General features: G+C 37.6%; 2 protein-coding genes across 2 annotated transcripts; one reads left to right on the top strand and one right to left on the bottom strand.

The window, feature by feature from the left end:
• Positions 1-584: 584 nt before the first annotated feature.
• On the top strand, positions 585-10,920 carry LOC139975703 (transmembrane prolyl 4-hydroxylase-like). The gene is made up of 9 exons (XM_071983808.1): positions 585-2,182; positions 4,103-4,184; positions 4,789-5,278; positions 6,279-6,336; positions 6,706-6,845; positions 7,531-7,621; positions 8,031-8,163; positions 8,970-9,078; positions 9,510-10,920. The coding sequence occupies exons 1-9, from the start codon at positions 1,769-1,771 to the stop codon at positions 9,697-9,699; spliced, it is 1,707 nt and encodes a 568-aa protein (XP_071839909.1). The 5' UTR covers positions 585-1,768; the 3' UTR covers positions 9,700-10,920.
• Positions 10,921-11,856: 936 nt separating this feature from the next.
• LOC139975799 (deoxyhypusine hydroxylase-like) lies at positions 11,857-17,626 on the bottom strand. Its single transcript, XM_071983998.1, has 6 exons — positions 16,933-17,626; positions 16,419-16,495; positions 14,748-14,994; positions 13,428-13,756; positions 12,668-12,679; positions 11,857-12,531 (listed from the first exon to the last, which is right to left on the bottom strand). The coding sequence occupies exons 1-4, from the start codon at positions 17,207-17,209 to the stop codon at positions 13,440-13,442; spliced, it is 918 nt and encodes a 305-aa protein (XP_071840099.1). The 5' UTR covers positions 17,210-17,626; the 3' UTR covers positions 11,857-12,531; positions 12,668-12,679; positions 13,428-13,439.
• Positions 17,627-18,764: the final 1,138 nt, after the last annotated feature.

The following is an 18,764-nucleotide window of genomic DNA, read 5'->3' on the forward strand; positions in this document are numbered from 1 at the left end:
GCAGATAAACGAAGAATAAATAGGTGTCATCGCCAACAAAATGTGACAAATATCAATAGGTATATAAGAGCGAATAAAAAAGTCAATAAAGGCGAATAAATGAAAAGTGGTAAAAAGCTGAAAAGGGCGCCAGCAGTCCATTTGAGTCCATCGGGGGGGGGGGGAGGGGGGCATCTGCACCTGACTATATGGACGCTCCGCCACTGTATAGTGGCAAGATGCTACCACAGATTTACAAATTAACAGTCACCGGACACGACATGAAAATAGGATTTCTCTTAGTTGTTTGAGGCAGGTTATTCTAAATGGTTTCTTACCGCACAAACTAACGAGGATAATGTTGTGTTTCTAACTCCTTTTTAATTTGTATACTGTTGGCTTACACACCACTGGATAAAAGTACATGTACCATACATACACAGGTTAATATCAAGTGAAATATAAGAAGGCATTTCTTGTCTCGTATGTATATAAGAATCCTCAGGTTAGAATACCTATGGTGGTATAGTCTGTATCTTATTGTTATGCCCTGTTGATGATATCATGTTGCAGAATTAAATTTGCATATAGTTTTATGTACGGTGCAGATAGTATACAGATATATGATACACATCATCAAAACAGGGTATATTATAAGCCTTACGAAATTGTATATTGTGTATGCTACATGTCATAGTCGTAAAAAATAGGCATTGATTTTCAAGTTTGTATTACGTTTGGCAGCTGTTGTTAACATTTTACATATGCCTGCTCGCCTCTCCATATGGAAACATATTTATTTTGCTCTTCACAGAATCAATATTTGAGCTCTTCTATGATTGTCTAAGATTCTCAGTGGATTTTTTTTTTAATATTTTATCTTTAATTGTTCCACGTTCATCACCTGTGTTGGATTTAATAAAATGTCGAGTCGTATTTTTGTATTTGTTTCATTGTATACTTGACTTGCTGTTTTAGTTGTGTATATGTCATACGTTAGAACGTTTGTGGTGTAAAGGCACGTAGGCATATGGACCTAAAGTTCATAAATGCTGAACTAAAATTAAAGGGAAAATTAATGCAATAGCTGGTGAAATTTCTTGAAGCCTAATAATATCATCTTTCAGGGAACTTTTAGCCGACAGAAACGTGATTTTTTAAAGTAAGAACTAAGAAAGGAAGTTAACTTGCAGAATTTTGAAGCGAGGAATAGTACAATCTTTACGTTTGTTAATTTTAATGCGTTTGATGCCCTCTTTAAGGATTCTCTCAGGTTATATTCCAGTGACGTCATCACCAACCAACCTCACATGAAGGCTTTGGAAGATGACTACTTTATTATTGCGGATTCATCAAAGTTGCAAGAAGGCGTGTCCGGCGCAGTAATAAAGTCATTTAATATACAAGAAGTGCCAAGCAGCGGGAGTTTTATCATTCACATGAAAGCTTTCTCTTAGCCACAAGACATATTTTGTTCTCGATTTTTCAACAAAATACCATTGATTATAATACTGAAAAGATTCGTGTAGGAGACGGTTCAAAGTGACGTCACAATAATGGTTTAGATGTTCCCACAAGCAGTAGTTGTAATCAGATAGAAATGTTTATTCATATCAATTTGATACTGAGGTGCGCCCCCTAAAATATTGCCGTCTGAAGTAAATTAAAAGGCCTGGTGTTAATTGATCGAACTGTAGATATTGTCGAAGGAAGATAAGAAAGAAAGAAAAAACCGTTGCGGCGTATGTATAGCGATTATCTTTAAATCAGTTCAATTTAATTGTTGACAATGGAATACAATGGTATCGCGCATTGCTCCATCAAACGATGTATTGTAATCGTTGGTTGTGTTACAATTTTCGTCTCCGTTATTATCAATATAACAACCGCGAATGAAAATATCGATGGAACAATAGAAAATGAAAATATTATCACAGAAGGAGGAGGAGGAGGAGGCATTGCGATAGAAAATATGGAAAGAGGTGATGAAATCGGCAACATCGCGGTTGACCAATCAATAAAGGAAGAAGAACTAAAAGATATTGAAAATGCAGAAATTCGAGAAAGTGATGTAAGAGTAGAAAGCGAGTCGATTGTTACAGATGAAGATGTAAAAAGTGGAACGAATGACGTTAGTGAAGAAATACCGCCTCCTGTTATAATTCCAGAAGATATGCAGCTGACACAACTAGACCCTGTCGAAGTATGTATTTCTCTCCCACTTTCTTACTTTCACTTTATTTTATTGAGTCTGCGCGACTTATTTCACATTGATAATTTGAAATTTGTACAATAATTGTACCATCAGTTGAGCTTATCATTCAAAATATCACTTTTAGTTCATACGAAGTCACTAACACAACGGAGGCTACACAATCAAAGTGGCTGGGCAGTCTAGGTTAGCTCAATGATTTGGAAAGAGGGGGGGGGGCGGGTGGTAACTAAGTATCATTTTCTTAAGTGCAAAGAGGGTCGGAATTTATCTCAGGGTGCCTTTTAATTTTTACGAAGGTAAAATAATATATTTGGAGAGAGTCATTGGAATATATATATATATATATATATATATATATATATATATATATATATATATATATATATATATATATACATATATATATATATAAATACTAACAAGTCTTCCTTAAACTGACGTCATTATCAAATTTGCCTTAAAGGAGCATTGCAGGCAAAATAATTACCTTAAAGGTAAATGTCTTGAACACAAAACAAGATCTAGAAAATTAACCAATTCACTGAAAATTAAATTTCCAATTGCTGTAGCATTTTGACACTAAATTACTGACTAAAGTAATCCTATGAAGAAGCAGGTTTTGTCTTTATCAGGAGGTTAAGTTTAGGGTTGGGCAGAATGGGGGGGGGAGATGTTCATCGCAGTATCCGCCTGTCATTAAATTAAATAGCTGCTACTCACGTATTCTTTTAATCATTTGTATTTGCACGTGTTCTTGTACAGTTCTATAATGATTGACTGCAATGTACGATATACATCATTCATTAAATAAACATTGTTTTCAATAATTTAATTTCTGATTGTTTTAGAAATGATTTGCATAATGTTTATGCCAAAACACTTAGTCTGGTAGCTGAATGAAATAATTGGTATAGAAATCTTTACAGCAACATTTGGAAAGAAGTATAAGTTAAGTCTACCAGTCCGATGGGGAAATACCTTAATATGAAAAGAACTTGGTTTTCATTGGTACCAGTACTACACTTACCCAGTATACATTATAAGCCACTTCGAAAAATGGGAAACTCTATTGATGTTACTAGGCAACGGTTTTCTATGAGTTAAATCAGCATCACACCATGGACAGATATAATCTACATAGTTTTCATCATACATATTTGCATAACAGTATCTAAAACAAAATCGAGGGGGGTGGGGGCTGTTTTACTCCCCAACACCCCCCCCCCCCGACCTTCATCCCCTTTCCAACACGCATAATTAACCAACGTGTAGAGTAAAGTTTGCTATGCTTCCGTGGCTAAATACTGTGTAAAGTGAATCTCTTTCCTGTTGACTCCTGTTGTATGTGTGTATAGCATGTTAGAACACATCGCCATCGTATACTGTTTACTCAGCCTAAATAATTTATCCATTTCAGCTGTACAAATATGTTTTAATAAAAACAAAACCAACTGTAGGACGTGGAATTTTAACAGTCACACCTCTTAGCATTTGAAATGAAAATTCAAAATCAACCGGATGAAATTAATATCGGTTCGAATAAAAAATATGATCATAATTTTAGAAGGTTATTCGACAATGTATATGAAACAAAATGGAGTCGTGAAACAAAATGGAGTCATGGTACCCATAGAATAGTTAGAGATTGAAAATCCAGTATGTAAGAGATTATCCGATATTATACAAAATATATTATTTCTATACAATTAGATTGCATGGCCACTCACTATAATGTAAATTCAAAACTCCAAATATCGACACCGAGTCAATATGACTGTCAAAGATATACATGTACATATGGTACTAACTTGAGCATTATGTTAAATTGTATATTATATAATGCATCAATAGTGCATAAACCGCGCATCACCGCAATTCATTTCAACGATTAATATTTCTCTTTTCCAGGTAGGATATGTGCGGCAGATGGAACTAGAGCCGGGGAAATTCTATGATGTGAAAACGATGGCAGTAAAACCGCCGATATTCGGTATATATTATTACAACATATAACAAATATATTTGACCGTATTTCATATTGATTTAATATAAATTCGTAAACATTGAGACGGTTCTGTTTGTACATTGGGCAGCTGCCGTATCCGTTGGTGGTAACCTGAATTTGTGTTCGAGTTCGTAAGCATTCTGCAGATCTGACCCCACCATCCAGCTCCAATTCCCCCCTGGATCCATAGGGCACCCCCCCCTCCCGCGCCCCACCCGTCTCGTTATGGCATTTTGCAGGTACAAAACGAAATGGAAACTTGGTGTGTCATGTCTAGAAATGTTCACGTTGGTACCTTGACCCTGAGGACCTCTTGCCCTTTGGGGCCCCTTAACCTTGCGGGGCCACTTGCAACGGGGACCCAACTGCAGAGTACATGTCTAACCGCGTAGTCAGGACAATCTAGCATTTTCTGTATGCATATTCATTCATGTACTGACTGGACACTTAAGCTGAACACGGAACGCAAACACTGTATTCTACACCAATTAAAACACCCATCAAAGGTAGTACGTATTTTTGTTATTTTACTAATTCATTTACCTTGTTTACTGATGATTATTATTATTGTTGTTTTTTTTCTCTCCAGTCATCCCAAATTTCCTGACTTTAGAAGAAAGTGATAGGATTAAAGCACTAGCCGACGAGAAAGGACTTCACGCCAGTAAAACGGTCTTACGAGAGTCGGTAGATAAATCCGTCGAGACTAATCTCGATCCTTACTATAATACCGAAACTTTTAATCAATTCGACGAAGATAAGAACGAACTACTTGATCTTTCGGAGACCAGGAAAGCTTTAGCACCGTTAGACGGATTAAATTTAATGTTTGATGATACTTTTAGACATTTCGTAGATATCGTACTGGATTTAGACTCTGACAGGTTATTATCTGCCCTCGAATTTAGAAGGATACCTTTGATAATGTCAAAGGTCACGGACTGGATAGAGAAACACCATGACGTAGATAGCTTAGGGGACGATGTGAAAAGCAGAATGAAGAGTGGTCCAGATAGAATCAGTCACCAGGTCTGGATAAATCATAACGAGTACGACGCTCAAGAAGTCTTACGTAATAGGTAAAATATATAAAAGTCAAAGGTTAAAGGATTGGTTCAGGTGTCTGACATGTCTATCTTGTATGAAAGAGCTTAAATAGGCAAACAGAACAGTGAATAAACTACCATGATAGAATGCTCTGTTTAGGAGATATGACACTTTGAAGATATAAAAATTTCTTTGAAAATGGACTGGTGTAGAAAGACTAACTGTGAGGGAGTGATGTCACATCCTCACTTTCTTAACATGTGTGAATATATAACAATAAAAATTAATTACAATTTTTTTCAAAAATCTAGAAAAATATAATCCAAAATTCTTCAGATGTTAAATCTCTGACACTTACCCTGACAAATATGAGATCCACATGACATATCTTTTGCTTGTATTATAAGTCATAAAATCTCACAAAACATTTGAAAAAATAACAAAGACTTTTCAGAAATGTGAGGATGTGACATCACAGCTAGTCTGATTTCAGCAGTTTCTACACAATCAGATAGAACTTTAAACCTGAACATCTCCAAAACAGAATAAGATATTTGAACAGTTTCTTCATCATTGTGTTTCTTTTATTGTCTTCTTTCATATAAGATAAACATGTATGACACCTGAACTAATCCTTTAAAGTTCGAGAGAAGAAAAAACAAAAGGTCACTGAGTCTTTACTTATAGGGACAAGATAAGCAAACTCCAACAATTCATTGGCTCAGAATAAGATATTTTCGTATAACCATTTATAAGCGCGTTAGGTGGTAGTCCCCAGCTCCATCCTCCCGCTGCCCCCACCCCGTCTCTCTCTCTCAGACCACAAAACGAAACTAGTATTTGAATTCGAGCACACTTTTGTGGGAACCCGTATCATGAACTGGAATTGTTGACCTCAAATTTAACCGTTCGCTATGTGTTATCTTCCCATGAGGACCATTGTTATTGTCTCAAAGGTCATAATTCCCCTCTCTTTGTTAAGCCATATATCCTTACCAATTTCTAAATTATTTTATTTTCTCCACTTCACAGATTAATAAAATTGACTGGCCTTCATCCGGATATCATTAAAACCAGCGAACAATTACAGGTTGGTTTAATTTCCATTACAATTTTTAAAAAAAAGGTAAAAAAACGAATGTTTATCAAGCCACATATCTTTCGTCACATATTGTCATATGTTCATATTGAACCTCATGTAGATTTGTTTGAAGAGGAAGCGGCATGTGTGGGGGTGACATACTCTAGAAGCTTCTTAAAGGAGTAATTCTTATGGGAATTGTATTAATGTGTAATTAATTAAGAATTATCGCGAATATCAAACCTTCCGGTTCTATACATGTGCCTATCGTATCACATAGCTTGTACATGAAGTTAGAAGACAATCATTAAAACAGCACATATATCAGAGAATTATGTTTAATGAAATCCCTTTTTGTTTTATGTTATGACGGTGCAGGTGGTCCATTATACCCCAGGAGGCCATTATCATGCTCACCACGACTCGACTCAAATTATTGATGGGAGACCATGTGCTCACACATCCTATTTGTACCCACACGATCCACACAGCCACCTCCTGTCATCTAGGGTATGCAGGTAAGCACAGAGGGATTTTTCATTTCATATCAAAGATAGTTTGTAAGAGAATGTGAAGGCATACTGTCATTATTGGGAGTCTCGCGAGTACTAAAAGTATACCTAGTTGTAGAACACTGTGATTCTTTGAGCGTCGCAGTACTAATGACATGTAGATTAATGAAATAATGAATGGATGGATGGATGAATGGATGCATAGATGTATAAATGAATTGATGAATGGATGGATGAATGAATGAATGGGTGAAAGGACGGGTAGATGAATGCATGAAGGGATAAATGAATGGATGGATAGATGAATGAATGAATGAAGGGATAAATAGATGAATGGATAGATGGATGAATGGATGGATAGATGAATGAATGAATGAATGAAGGGATAAATAGTTGAATAGATGAATGAATGAATAGATGGATGATGAATGAATGCATGGATGGATGGATGAATGGTTGGATGGACGGATGAACCATTACCACATCACATTACTTGTACAGCACCTCACCATCTCCGCTATCTCTACCCCGCCATCACAGCACGACACTCATCACCACTACTCTACACCCTGCGAACCCCCCCCCCCCGCTTATGACAAACACTTTTGACATATGTTTTAATGTCATATACATATTACGCCTATCAGTTTACATTATCACACCAATTATCCCACATTCTACTTTTTTCCAGGTATATCACGATACTTTACTATCTAGCAGACACCGAGGAGGGAGGGGAGACCGCTTTCCCTGCGGCGGATAACGAAACGTTTTCAGAACAGGTAAGAATTAGTATATTATACTTAAAAACATGTGTGGTCATTGCTATAAGCAGTATGGATAACCGAATTGACAAACCGTGTAACCGGGTAGACTGAATACAGTAACCGGGTAAGCAAGCTCTGTAACCGGGCAGACCAACTGGATGGTAAAGCCAGGTACAGTCTGTGTAAACGAGTAGACATGCCATGTATGTGACCTGCAGCCAAGATGTGTCTTGAGCTTAACTGGTTTGAACTGCTGTGACAACATAAAAAGTGACACTTACATGTATTGACAAAGCATAATGATTGTCATGCAAATCTATTCAAAACCAATCTGGAGAGGCGGAATGCTTGAACGTCTGGGTTAAGAAACCTTTAATCATGTCCTTGTAAAGATTTTGTCTGTTTCCATTTAACTTTCTTTCAGAGTTACGTGAAGGACAATATAACAGTAGAACCACGTGACCTTACAAGCCATTGTAAAGATGCGAACTTATACCTGCAACCTCATCACAGAATGGCAGTTATGTGGTACAACCATCACTTGGACAGAGAAAGAGGTGGGTGATCATATAGGTCTGGTCCGTGGGTAGGGGGAGTGGGATGGGTGGTGCAGCCATCACTTGCACAAGGAAATAGGTGGGTGATCATAGGTCTGGTCGGTGAGTAGGCGGAAGGGGGGGGGGTGCAACCATCACTTAAACAGGGTGAGAGGTAAGTGATCAATGTCTGGTTCGTGAGTAGGGGGAAGTGGGGGTGGTGCAACCATCACTTGGACAAGGAAATAGGTGGGTGATCATAGGTCTGGTCGGTTAGTAGGGGAAAGTGGGGGGGGGTGCAACCATCACTTGGAAAGGGAAAGGTAGGTGATAAACATAGGTCTGGGAGGTGAGTAGGGGGAACGGGGGTTATACAACCATCACTTGGACAGGGACGTAGATAGGTGATACTAGGTCTGGTTCGTGAATAAGGGAAGGGGACAGCGTATGGGAGGGTGTTCTATTATCAACCAGTTCACTACTTAATTTAATGTAAAGTATACCCAAATACTAGAGCAACGATCGTTGTTCCGATTTATAAGTTCATTCCAAATCAAACAAACTTATCCAAATGTTGACTTTAGAGGCCAATACTGACCTCATTCGAGGACATTTTTGTTATAATTAATTAATCAAATTGATATATTGGCCTATTACTGCTTATATAACTAGTAGAATATTGCATTGTTGGGATCTACAGGGCAACCCTTATGCAAACTATTGAATAACTCCCTTTTTTCGTGGGATGAAATAGTCTCGAAAATGCAATAACTAATCAGACATCTCATCCATATTCGATATCTTACGCATGTTTTACATTTATGCAGGTTGGTTAGGTGACAGGAATCTCTTTGCCTTTCATGGCGGATGTGACGTAATCAAAGGAGAAAAATGGATTGCAAATAACTGGATTACTGTCGATGATAATTATGAAATGTGAGTCGACAAATTGTTTCGTTCATTGATTTGTTCAATGGTTTCAGCACTTAAGCAACACTTATCGTTAAAAAATATTTGTTTCCCCCATTTTCCTATTTTCGTTTTTTTCCCCAATACACCTGTCACGTGATCAAACATGCTATTTAAAAATCATACGTACTTACCAGAATATTCCAGAAATTATGGTCATTTGACATAATTGTCCCTGTGCAATTTAAACATGGTGTATTTCATATTTTAGGCGATTTCGATTTCTGAAGGGAAAGAACAAAACGGCAACACAAGTAGCCTCACAATGTATCCAATTGAAAATGAATATGCATGACTGATCCACAAATATCCTCACAAATCATCCGACACGAAATGAATATGCATTACTTTTCCACAAATTGCTAATTCTCTCCTTCCTTTGCTTTTTGCAAAAATAGGCAAATGCTGCTACACTATAAAAGAATACACGAGCCACAGCAAGTTGTGTTAAATATTCCACCAGCTGACGTCACAGAGGTAACAAAGGATCCCACTTCGAATGAAGGGACACTTACACGTAATGATGACGTCATTGAAGGGATTAACCAATCAGATGATGAATCATCTCAAGGACACCACGAGCTTTAACTTAAAATGTGTCTTAAGAAGTGTACAATTCATCACGTATAAAAAATTATTTACAATTCACAATCTCTGCCACTGCTAAAGAAATATTTACGTCCACAAAGGTTTCTCAAAACATTTTTTTTTTCTTGTTTATTTATCGGGTTATTTATCAAACTTTGATTTCATATATTATTGGAATATCCAATAGGGCTATCGTAGGCACTGGACGCATCCTATGAAACAAAATGAACCTGTGAAATAATTGGGAATTTTTGAACATATTGAGGGAGCATGAATGTTTGAACCAATGTTTTGTGCAATCATGCAAAGAATGCTATAGTGTGTATAATTATCTTTCAAAGCGTTATAAAGACGCACATTATTTCAAGTGAGTCACATTAATTCGAGTTAAACACCAGCTTCAGATAACAAACTGGTAGTAAGGTAGACTTCGCCATAACTCAGCCTTCTACCCCCAGCTACGGGGCCCTGCATTTATTCCTGGCGGCTTATATAGAACCTACAGGTAAGGGTTGACCTGCGTATAATATATGTATTGTCCGATGAAATTTTTCATATTCATTTGACGATTGTGGCGGTACAGGGATTCATTCTTCGCTGTTTGTATTGTTAACTAATGTAATATTCACTGTATCATTATTTAAATTAATTATTTACGAATAGAGGACATAAAGAGACTAATATTCATAGCTTAATTTGGTCATAGCCAAATTGTCCTATTTCATAGGGAGAGTAAAGTTTTTTTCAATTAAACATAACTTTAGGGTTCACTTGATTCATTGACTCATTCGAGGCGCTGTGAAACGATATCCTTATTCTAGCAGTGCAATAGAGGAAGACACATGAGTTACTAATACTACAGGGTCTTAAACACCACAGGGAGGGTTTTTGTAGGTATGTCTATCATATTCTGAGAGGGAGGTGGAGGGGGAGGGGTGGGGGGTGAGGGGGAGCAATAATACATCTACAATAAGTAACGTTCTGGAATTATTCATTAGTGATGATTGTCAAAACATTTAGTTACATTTTGAAGAACCTCGTGTCAGTTATTCAATACAGAAGTAAAGGTACTTTGGAGACGATGTAGATTTATTAATCATCTGTTCTTACTACAGTTAAATTAGTAATCTTATGACGATAAATAGTTGGAAGCATTCTTTTTCTTAAGCCAGTAGTTCATTATGCTGAATTATGAATGAAGAAATAAAAAGGAAATAGGTATTGAATATTATGTTTTTTCCTCATTTCACAAAACATAGCAGTTCCAAGCAAAGTACAAATGAAATAGATCTATTGAGCTATGTGACGCCTGCAAGACAGCATTGTGATGCCTGCGCGATAGCATTGTGATGTATGCAAGACAGCAATGTGATGCCTGCAAGACAGCATTGTGATGCCTGTGAGACAGCAGTGTGATGCACACAAGACAGCATTGTGATGCATGCAAGACAGCATTGTGATGCCTGCGAGACAGCAGTGTGATGCCTGTGCGATAGCATTGTGATGTATGCAAGACAGCAATGTGATGCCTGCAAGACAGCATTGTGATGCCTGTGAGACAGCAGTGTGATGCATACAAGACAGCATTGTGATGCCTGCGAGATAGCAGTGTGATGCCTGCGCGATAGCATTGTGATGTATGCAAGACAGCAATGTGATGCCTGCGAGACAGCATTGTGATGCCTGCGAGACAGCAGTGTAATGCATACAAGACAGCATTGTGATGCCTGCAAGACAGCATTGTGATGCCTACATCACAACAGCACAATACTTACAAGGTAGCAGTACAATGCCTGCAGCACACAAATGTAATGCTTACATTATTTATGTGTGATTCCAGCAACACAGCAGTGTGATGCATACAGCACACCAATGTGATTCTAACATCACGTAAGTGTGATGCCCGTGGCACTGAAGTGTGATGACTACAAGGACGGTTTTACCGCAATATTGAGTCAAGTAGGAGATAAAGACACATGTATCTTATTTTGATGATCTCATCACCAGTGAATTATGGAACAGACCAATTCATTACTTGATGAAGGATAAACAATTGGTTTAGCAGATGATGAAGTTACTTCATAAAGGTGGAATGGTAACTTAGAAAGGAACATCTTAAAAGCTAGAAAAGAAACAAAGTCAACGAACCTTCGACTGTTTGATTATAATGATGATTATTATTAAAGAAGATAATGGTTCTCCATTTTGCAACTAAGTGTATGGAGCAAAACTAACAAAAACATCAATCATTATGCTTGTTTCCCTCTGTTAATACACAATACCAAACTACTGTACAGTCCTTTTCTATGAGTGCAGTGTTTGAGACTGTAAAAGAAACATGCTCATCACTTGACAACTTGTTATCGATTGTATAGTGAGCAGTGTGGTAAATTTCTTTGAATAAACTCTTATTACGAGATTACATTATTATTTTACGCATGCCGGTCAACCAAAAATACTTAAACAAAGAGGAAAATAAACTAAGTCAGCAGATAAGACCCTAACAGAAAAATAAATAAATAAAATCAAGACAACAATTTCATCAACAAATAGCTTTGTTAGTTGTTGCATGATCTGTGGAGTTTTGTAGCATAGCAAGGCTTTAATATCTCAGCTGAAAGCATGTTGAAAATTGTCAATGTTATTTCTTCTGTTTATATTTTCCATTTTTCTGATGATATTTAAGCAATGGTTCCATTCTGACTATAAACCAATAAAATGGTGCTAAAAATGCAGTTTATTCAACAAGCCCAATGTCAACCAGGCTGTTGGGGGTAACAAACCTTACCAGACAACTCCTCCATACTAAACTATGGTTAATAGTAGAATCTACTCATATGGTGTCGGTAACTTTGTTCAGTTTATCTGCAGACTGGAACTCACTACTGTTTGTGAATAACATCATATGGTGTCAGTAACTTTGTACAGTCCATCTGCAGACTGGAACTCACTACTGTTTGTGAATAACATCATATGGTGTCAGTAACTTTGTTCAGTTTATCTGCAGACTGGAACTCACTACTGTTTGTGAATAACATCATATGGTGTCAGTAACTATGTTCAGTCCATCTGCAGACTGGAACTCACTACTGTTTGTGAATAACATCATATGGTGTCAGTAACTATGTTCAGTCCATCTGCAGACTGGAACTCACTACTGTTTGTGAATAACATCATATGGTGTCAGTAACTTTGTACAGTCCATCGGCAGACTGGAACTCACTTCTGTTTGTGAATAACATCATATGGTGTCAGTAACTTTGTACAGTTTATCTGCAGACTGGAACTCACTACTGTTTGTGAATAACATCATATGGTGTCAGTAACTTTGTACAGTCCATCTGCAGACTGGAACTCACTACTGTTTGTGAATAACATCATATGGTGTCAGTAACTATGTTCAGTCCATCTGCAGACTGGAACTCACTACTGTTTGTGAATAACATCATATGGTGCCAGTAACTTTGTTGAGTCCATCTGCATACTGGAACTCACTACTGTTTGTGAATAACATCATATGGTGTCAGTAACTTTGTACAGTCCATCTGCAGACTGGAACTCACTACTGTTTGTGAATAACATCATATGGTGTCAGTAACTATGTTCAGTCCATCTGCAGACTGGAACTCACTACTGTTTGTGAATAACATCATATGGTGTCAGTAACTTTGTTGAGTCCATCTACATACTGGAACTCACTACTGTATGTGAATAACATCATATGGTGCCAGTAACTTTGTTCATATGGTGTCAGTAACTTTGTTCAGTCCATCTGCATACTGGAACTCACTACTATTTTCGTACTCAAACATGTCGAGGGCGACCTCACAGCTCTCCCGGACGACTCTTTCGGAATCTCTCAAGAAGTCCTTGAGGGCTTCCAGACAGTTCTTCTCCGCTATCGAACCCAGGGCTTCTGCGCACTCGTGCCGAACCATCCCTTCTTCATCCTTGTTTGCTAACTGTTTGATCAAGGCAGGCACCGTAACCCTGTTTTGCATCTGACCCAAGACGTACGCAATCTCGTGACGGAACAGGGCACTGCTGCACGACAAACCTGCCGGAAATACAAACCATAAAGAAACATCAACGTGACAAGATGGCCCAAGAAGGTTATGTCTTCTTTTTTATCTGTTTGACTTCGAGAACAGGAAACCTATCTGTCTGGATTCAAACCATTACTATTATGTATTGGTAAGAAGTCATAACTTACATTATCACACCATGTGCTGCTTTCCTTCTTCTTTTTTTTTGGGGGGGGGTGGGGGGGGTTAAATTTATGCATGCTCTTTGAAAAGAAATTGAAATCAACTTTGCTGTCAGAATAGGAATGATGTCAGGAATAAAATTCCTGTCTATTGCATTTCCTCCACATGGTATTTTACAGTCCATACATATCATGTTCAATATTCTATACTGGTTATGAATGGGTAATTAACAATTTGATTGGAGTGAAAACAGAAGACAAAAATGAAGCAAAAGCTCTAGAAGAAAGCACAAAGGAAAGGTGTGAATGTGTGAGAGCGTTGTGGTCAAATGGTTAACGCAGTGGACTTGCGATCTAAGGTTAGCGAGTTCAAGTCCTGGCCAGATTATATTACCTTGTGTCCTTGCGCAAGGCTTTTTATCTCCATGGCCTTTTCATCCATGTGTATAAATTGGGACTTGCTAGGTAAGCTGTAATAGTTGTTGCTGCACCCTATGGAAATCCCCCAGGGGACACGAAGATGATGTGTACTGTAGGAGGGATTGCTTGCATTGTGCACATGTTTGTTGTGTGGGAGTTACAAGTTACCAATGACTGAGTATTAAGTGTTGTAGAGGAGTGTGTGTGTGTGTGGGGGGGGGGGCTAGTCGTGAAAAAGACTGTAAACCTTCAACTTTAACGCCATGTACAGTACCCTTACACTGCTCATTCAACCACACTCAGAAACTGAAAAAAACTGAAAGTACTGTATTTGCTGGCATGGCAGAATTACCCTATCACATTATATACAAATATCTCCACACGTTTGCATCATCCAAAATTAAATGAAAAGGGCTCAAACCTTTTGTTAATGCCAAAGCACTAGAATCTGTGTTGGCATTCCGTAAAGCAAACATCGCCCTGTATCTCTCAAACAGGGTCACATTCTCATCCAAGAGTTTTTGCTCTGCTTCAGCTATGCTTTCATGAGAACTAGGTGGGGCAGGATCCACAGAACTAAATGGGTTATCAGACATAGGTCCGCTTTCGTATTCTGCACTGTTCAGCCACTTTATCCTCTCTATTGCTAACTGGCAGGTTTCGGAAATCTGTCAAAAAAAAAAGGGGGGCATCGGTATCAAACCTCACCTTCAAGATAAAAGTACTACATCAGTTCCTGTCCTCTGGAAAACAATAGAAGTATCTCGACATTAGTGCAACAACGTTAATTAAACATTTTAAACATAGACGTGGTTGTTAAGATGTCCACATATAGTGGGAGGCACAGGTTCAAAATTCCAGGGGTGACTGGAAATATTTTCTCTGTTTTCTAGAGTTTACAACTCTTGTTTAAAACATTTGTTTACTTTGACTTAAAATAATAAACTAGTCTCAAGACTTAAAATAGTTATAACTCAGAAGTTTTGTACAAATGTCATTGTATAGATCAACACACCCTATATATAAATATGTACTTTTTATGGTTTTATACTGGATTTTAAAGCAGCATTTTGCGTCCTGGACTATGGTATTTCTCAACCTCACTGACTCCACTATGCCATAACGACATACATAACTAGCTTATCTATTTATATTTTACTTCAAATGGTGGCATAAAAGTCGAAAAAATTGCAACTTTCAACTGTGTTGTTCTCCAAGATATTTTCCGTTGGGAACCCAATAAACCTCGCCCATAATATGAATATTTAAACACTACGAACGTCATTGACAGATACGTAATATAACACCACGCTTGATTTGTGTACAGTCTATATGGCAGTTGTACCAGGGAGTTGTACCAACGCAAAGTCTTGAATCTATTTTTAGCAACGGCTCATAACTAAACCTGCATCTCTGATTGGTTGAATTCAAACTAGTGGGTTTGGGAACTGAATGCGATTTAATTTTGTATGTGGAATACTCGCTAATTAACGTTTTTGGCAGGGAAAAACTTGGCTAATATCTTAATTTGCTGTTTTGTGATTTGATGTATGTAAAAAACTCGATGGACATGTCAAAAAAGTAGAAAACGGCGACCAAACGCAAAATGCTCATGAATAAACATACTATTCACTGATTGGTGGAATTCAAACTAGTGGATTTGGAGATATGAAAACTTTGTCGAGGACACTTTTACTCGTTATCGATATAAATCGTTAATTACTCGCTAATTAACGCTCTTGGCAGGATGAAACTTGGATGGTATCTTAGTTTGCTGTTTTATGATTGATACATGTAAAAAAATCGATGCACATGTTAAAAAGCTGGAAAAAAGCGACCCAACGCAAAATGCTGCTTTAATAAACTAGAAACCAGGATATGTCATTAAGCTAATGTCAGCAAACTAACTGCCAGACTCAGCGGTTAGACAGGGTTTTCTGCAAACGTTTAAAACTCAAGAATAAAATAGCATATAAAATTTGGAACCTCATATAGAGGAATACAGTACTGAGATACCCAATATGTGATCCACAGTAGGATTTTGTGTTGTATGACAAGACAATTAGTTTGTTTACGATCAATGGATGGTTACCTCCGGGATCTCACTCTTCAAGTAGGTTTCAAGAACAGGAAGCACGGTCTGAGATCCAATTGCACCCAGTGCTTCACCTTCAATGACAAAAAAACAAGAGAAATAAATAAATAAATAAATAAATAAATAAATTATAAAGAAAATGAAATAAGTTGCAAGGATCAACCTGTCAAGATATTCTTTGTAACTTCAAATATGTTCATATGTCATATTTGAAGAAAACTCATTTTGCCATGTAAGCCATATGGTAAAAGTAACAATAACTAACCACTTTTACCACTTTCCATAATGTTCTTAACTTGTCCTTGACTGGTGGTTCATATGGAAGGGTTTTTAATGAGTGTTCATAATAATACAGTTAGAACGTTGGTTCACGCTCAAGACATCTGTAAAAAGGCCCTCATATAACTTTTAACATGAATATTACATTCTCTTGTTATATATATATCCATAAGGCAAATATCATTACTTAACTTTTAACTACTGTAACAGTGTGAAGGTGTTCTTTATTTACCTGCTTCGTGTCTTACAATAGTTTCTTGATTCTCATCTTCTAACACGGCTACAAGGATAGGAATTGCTCTTTCATCTTGCATTTGTCCTAGGCAATAAGCTACTTCATGCTTCAACAGAGCTGAGGGATCCTGAAAACATCTTGAAATGGACTGGATTGCAACATCTCCTCCCAAATTACGTAGTGTAAAAAGTGCCCTGAATCTCTCTGGGAGAGGCTTATGTTTGTCATTCAGAAGGGCACCAATTTTAGCTATATCTTGTGTATTCACCTCCATGTTCTTCGATGAAAAGGAAGCGACGAAATGTAGAACAGCTTCTCTGAAGTATAGTTCACGTTAGACCAACAGTATTGTTCTTTGAGGGCCTACGTACAGTCAGTGCAATACATAAGTCGATATCGCCTAACCTAAGCTTACGAAAAGACATACTATATAGGCCTAGCCCTATACTGGCTATTACTAGTAATAGCGCAGTGCTATGGCAGCAGTTTCAAATAAATGTCGCCAATCAATCCTCATATCCTTTCAAAACAATCATATGGACAACGTTTCAGAGACAGATCAGGAGTGCAGAATCACAGTTGTGAATTTAAAAGTGCTGGTTTGATGTCCTCTGGTGATAATTTTAGTACAGAAAAATATATTTGGCCATACAACACATGGATGGGACGAGGTTATGTATTAACTTCTGATCGGATCATTTTGTAGTAGGCTGATTAGAAACCATATTGACAAATTTTACCCAACATTAAGTTTCAAAGATTTAAATATAATTTTAAAAAATTAAAAAATTACAATTAATTAATTAATTTTGTAGCTTTTTGAGTTTAAGATGCAATGCAATGGAATGTAATATGCAAGCTATTTAAGCACACCCCCAATAAGGACAATTCAATCCTAACCGGAATACGGCTCATCGTATCACCTGATCCTGCATGTGATATCAAAATACAGCAGCTGGTTTTCGTAAACCGGAATGAACCTGGCTGGCAGAGCTAGCAAAACAGCAAATTTATACTCAAAAGTAGGTATAGTGAGAAATACTGCCCACAGAGATATGTAAATGATATAGAGCATACAAACACTACAGTCTGAAGCAGACTGCAGAAAACATGCGTGCATGAATCACTGAAGAGGGGATGAATGTGGAAATAAATGTAGAAAGTGGGTGGGGGTGAGCAGTATGAAAAGGAAGGTATGAAAAAGGGGTGAGCTAAGGAGATGTGAGAAGAAGTTGGGAGAAGGGGCGTGGAGATGAAAATGGGACTTGAAAGGAGATAAAGAAAGGGGGTGGGGAAAAGTATGGGATCAGCCGATTGGGGGGGGGGGGGTCTATCTATAGTCCTTATAAGGAGATGGTAAAAGAAGACTCGAGACGGGCAAAAGGGGTGGACATATTGGATAGAAGAGGGAAATGGGATGCAGGAGGGGATGAGGAAAGGCGTTCCCATGTGCTGATTGACTGCATGGATGACTCCCATTTAACTGTTAGAGAATCACCATTCTCGATGCATTCAAAATTATTCATTTTCACATTGCAAATAAAAAATGGACCTTTTCATTGAAATCTGCCGATACAACAAGTACCATTGTCGGGTTCCTACGATTCTAATATAATGGAAACTAGTTTGATAATCTTTTAATTTGATTGCCTGTATTACAACTTCAATGTTGGCTAATGTGACTTGCAAAGACATAACTATTTGACGCTTGTAGTATTTCCAGCTACAGCATCAAATTATTATAGAAAAAAAGACAGCACCCCCCCCCCCCCCGGCCCCTCCCCCATGTCAGTGGAGGAGACCTGACATTCCATCCATTTATTATGAGA

This window comes from Apostichopus japonicus, chromosome 2 (genome assembly GCF_037975245.1).
Source record: "Apostichopus japonicus isolate 1M-3 chromosome 2, ASM3797524v1, whole genome shotgun sequence".
Classification (NCBI taxonomy): Eukaryota; Metazoa; Echinodermata; class Holothuroidea; order Aspidochirotida; family Stichopodidae; genus Apostichopus; species Apostichopus japonicus.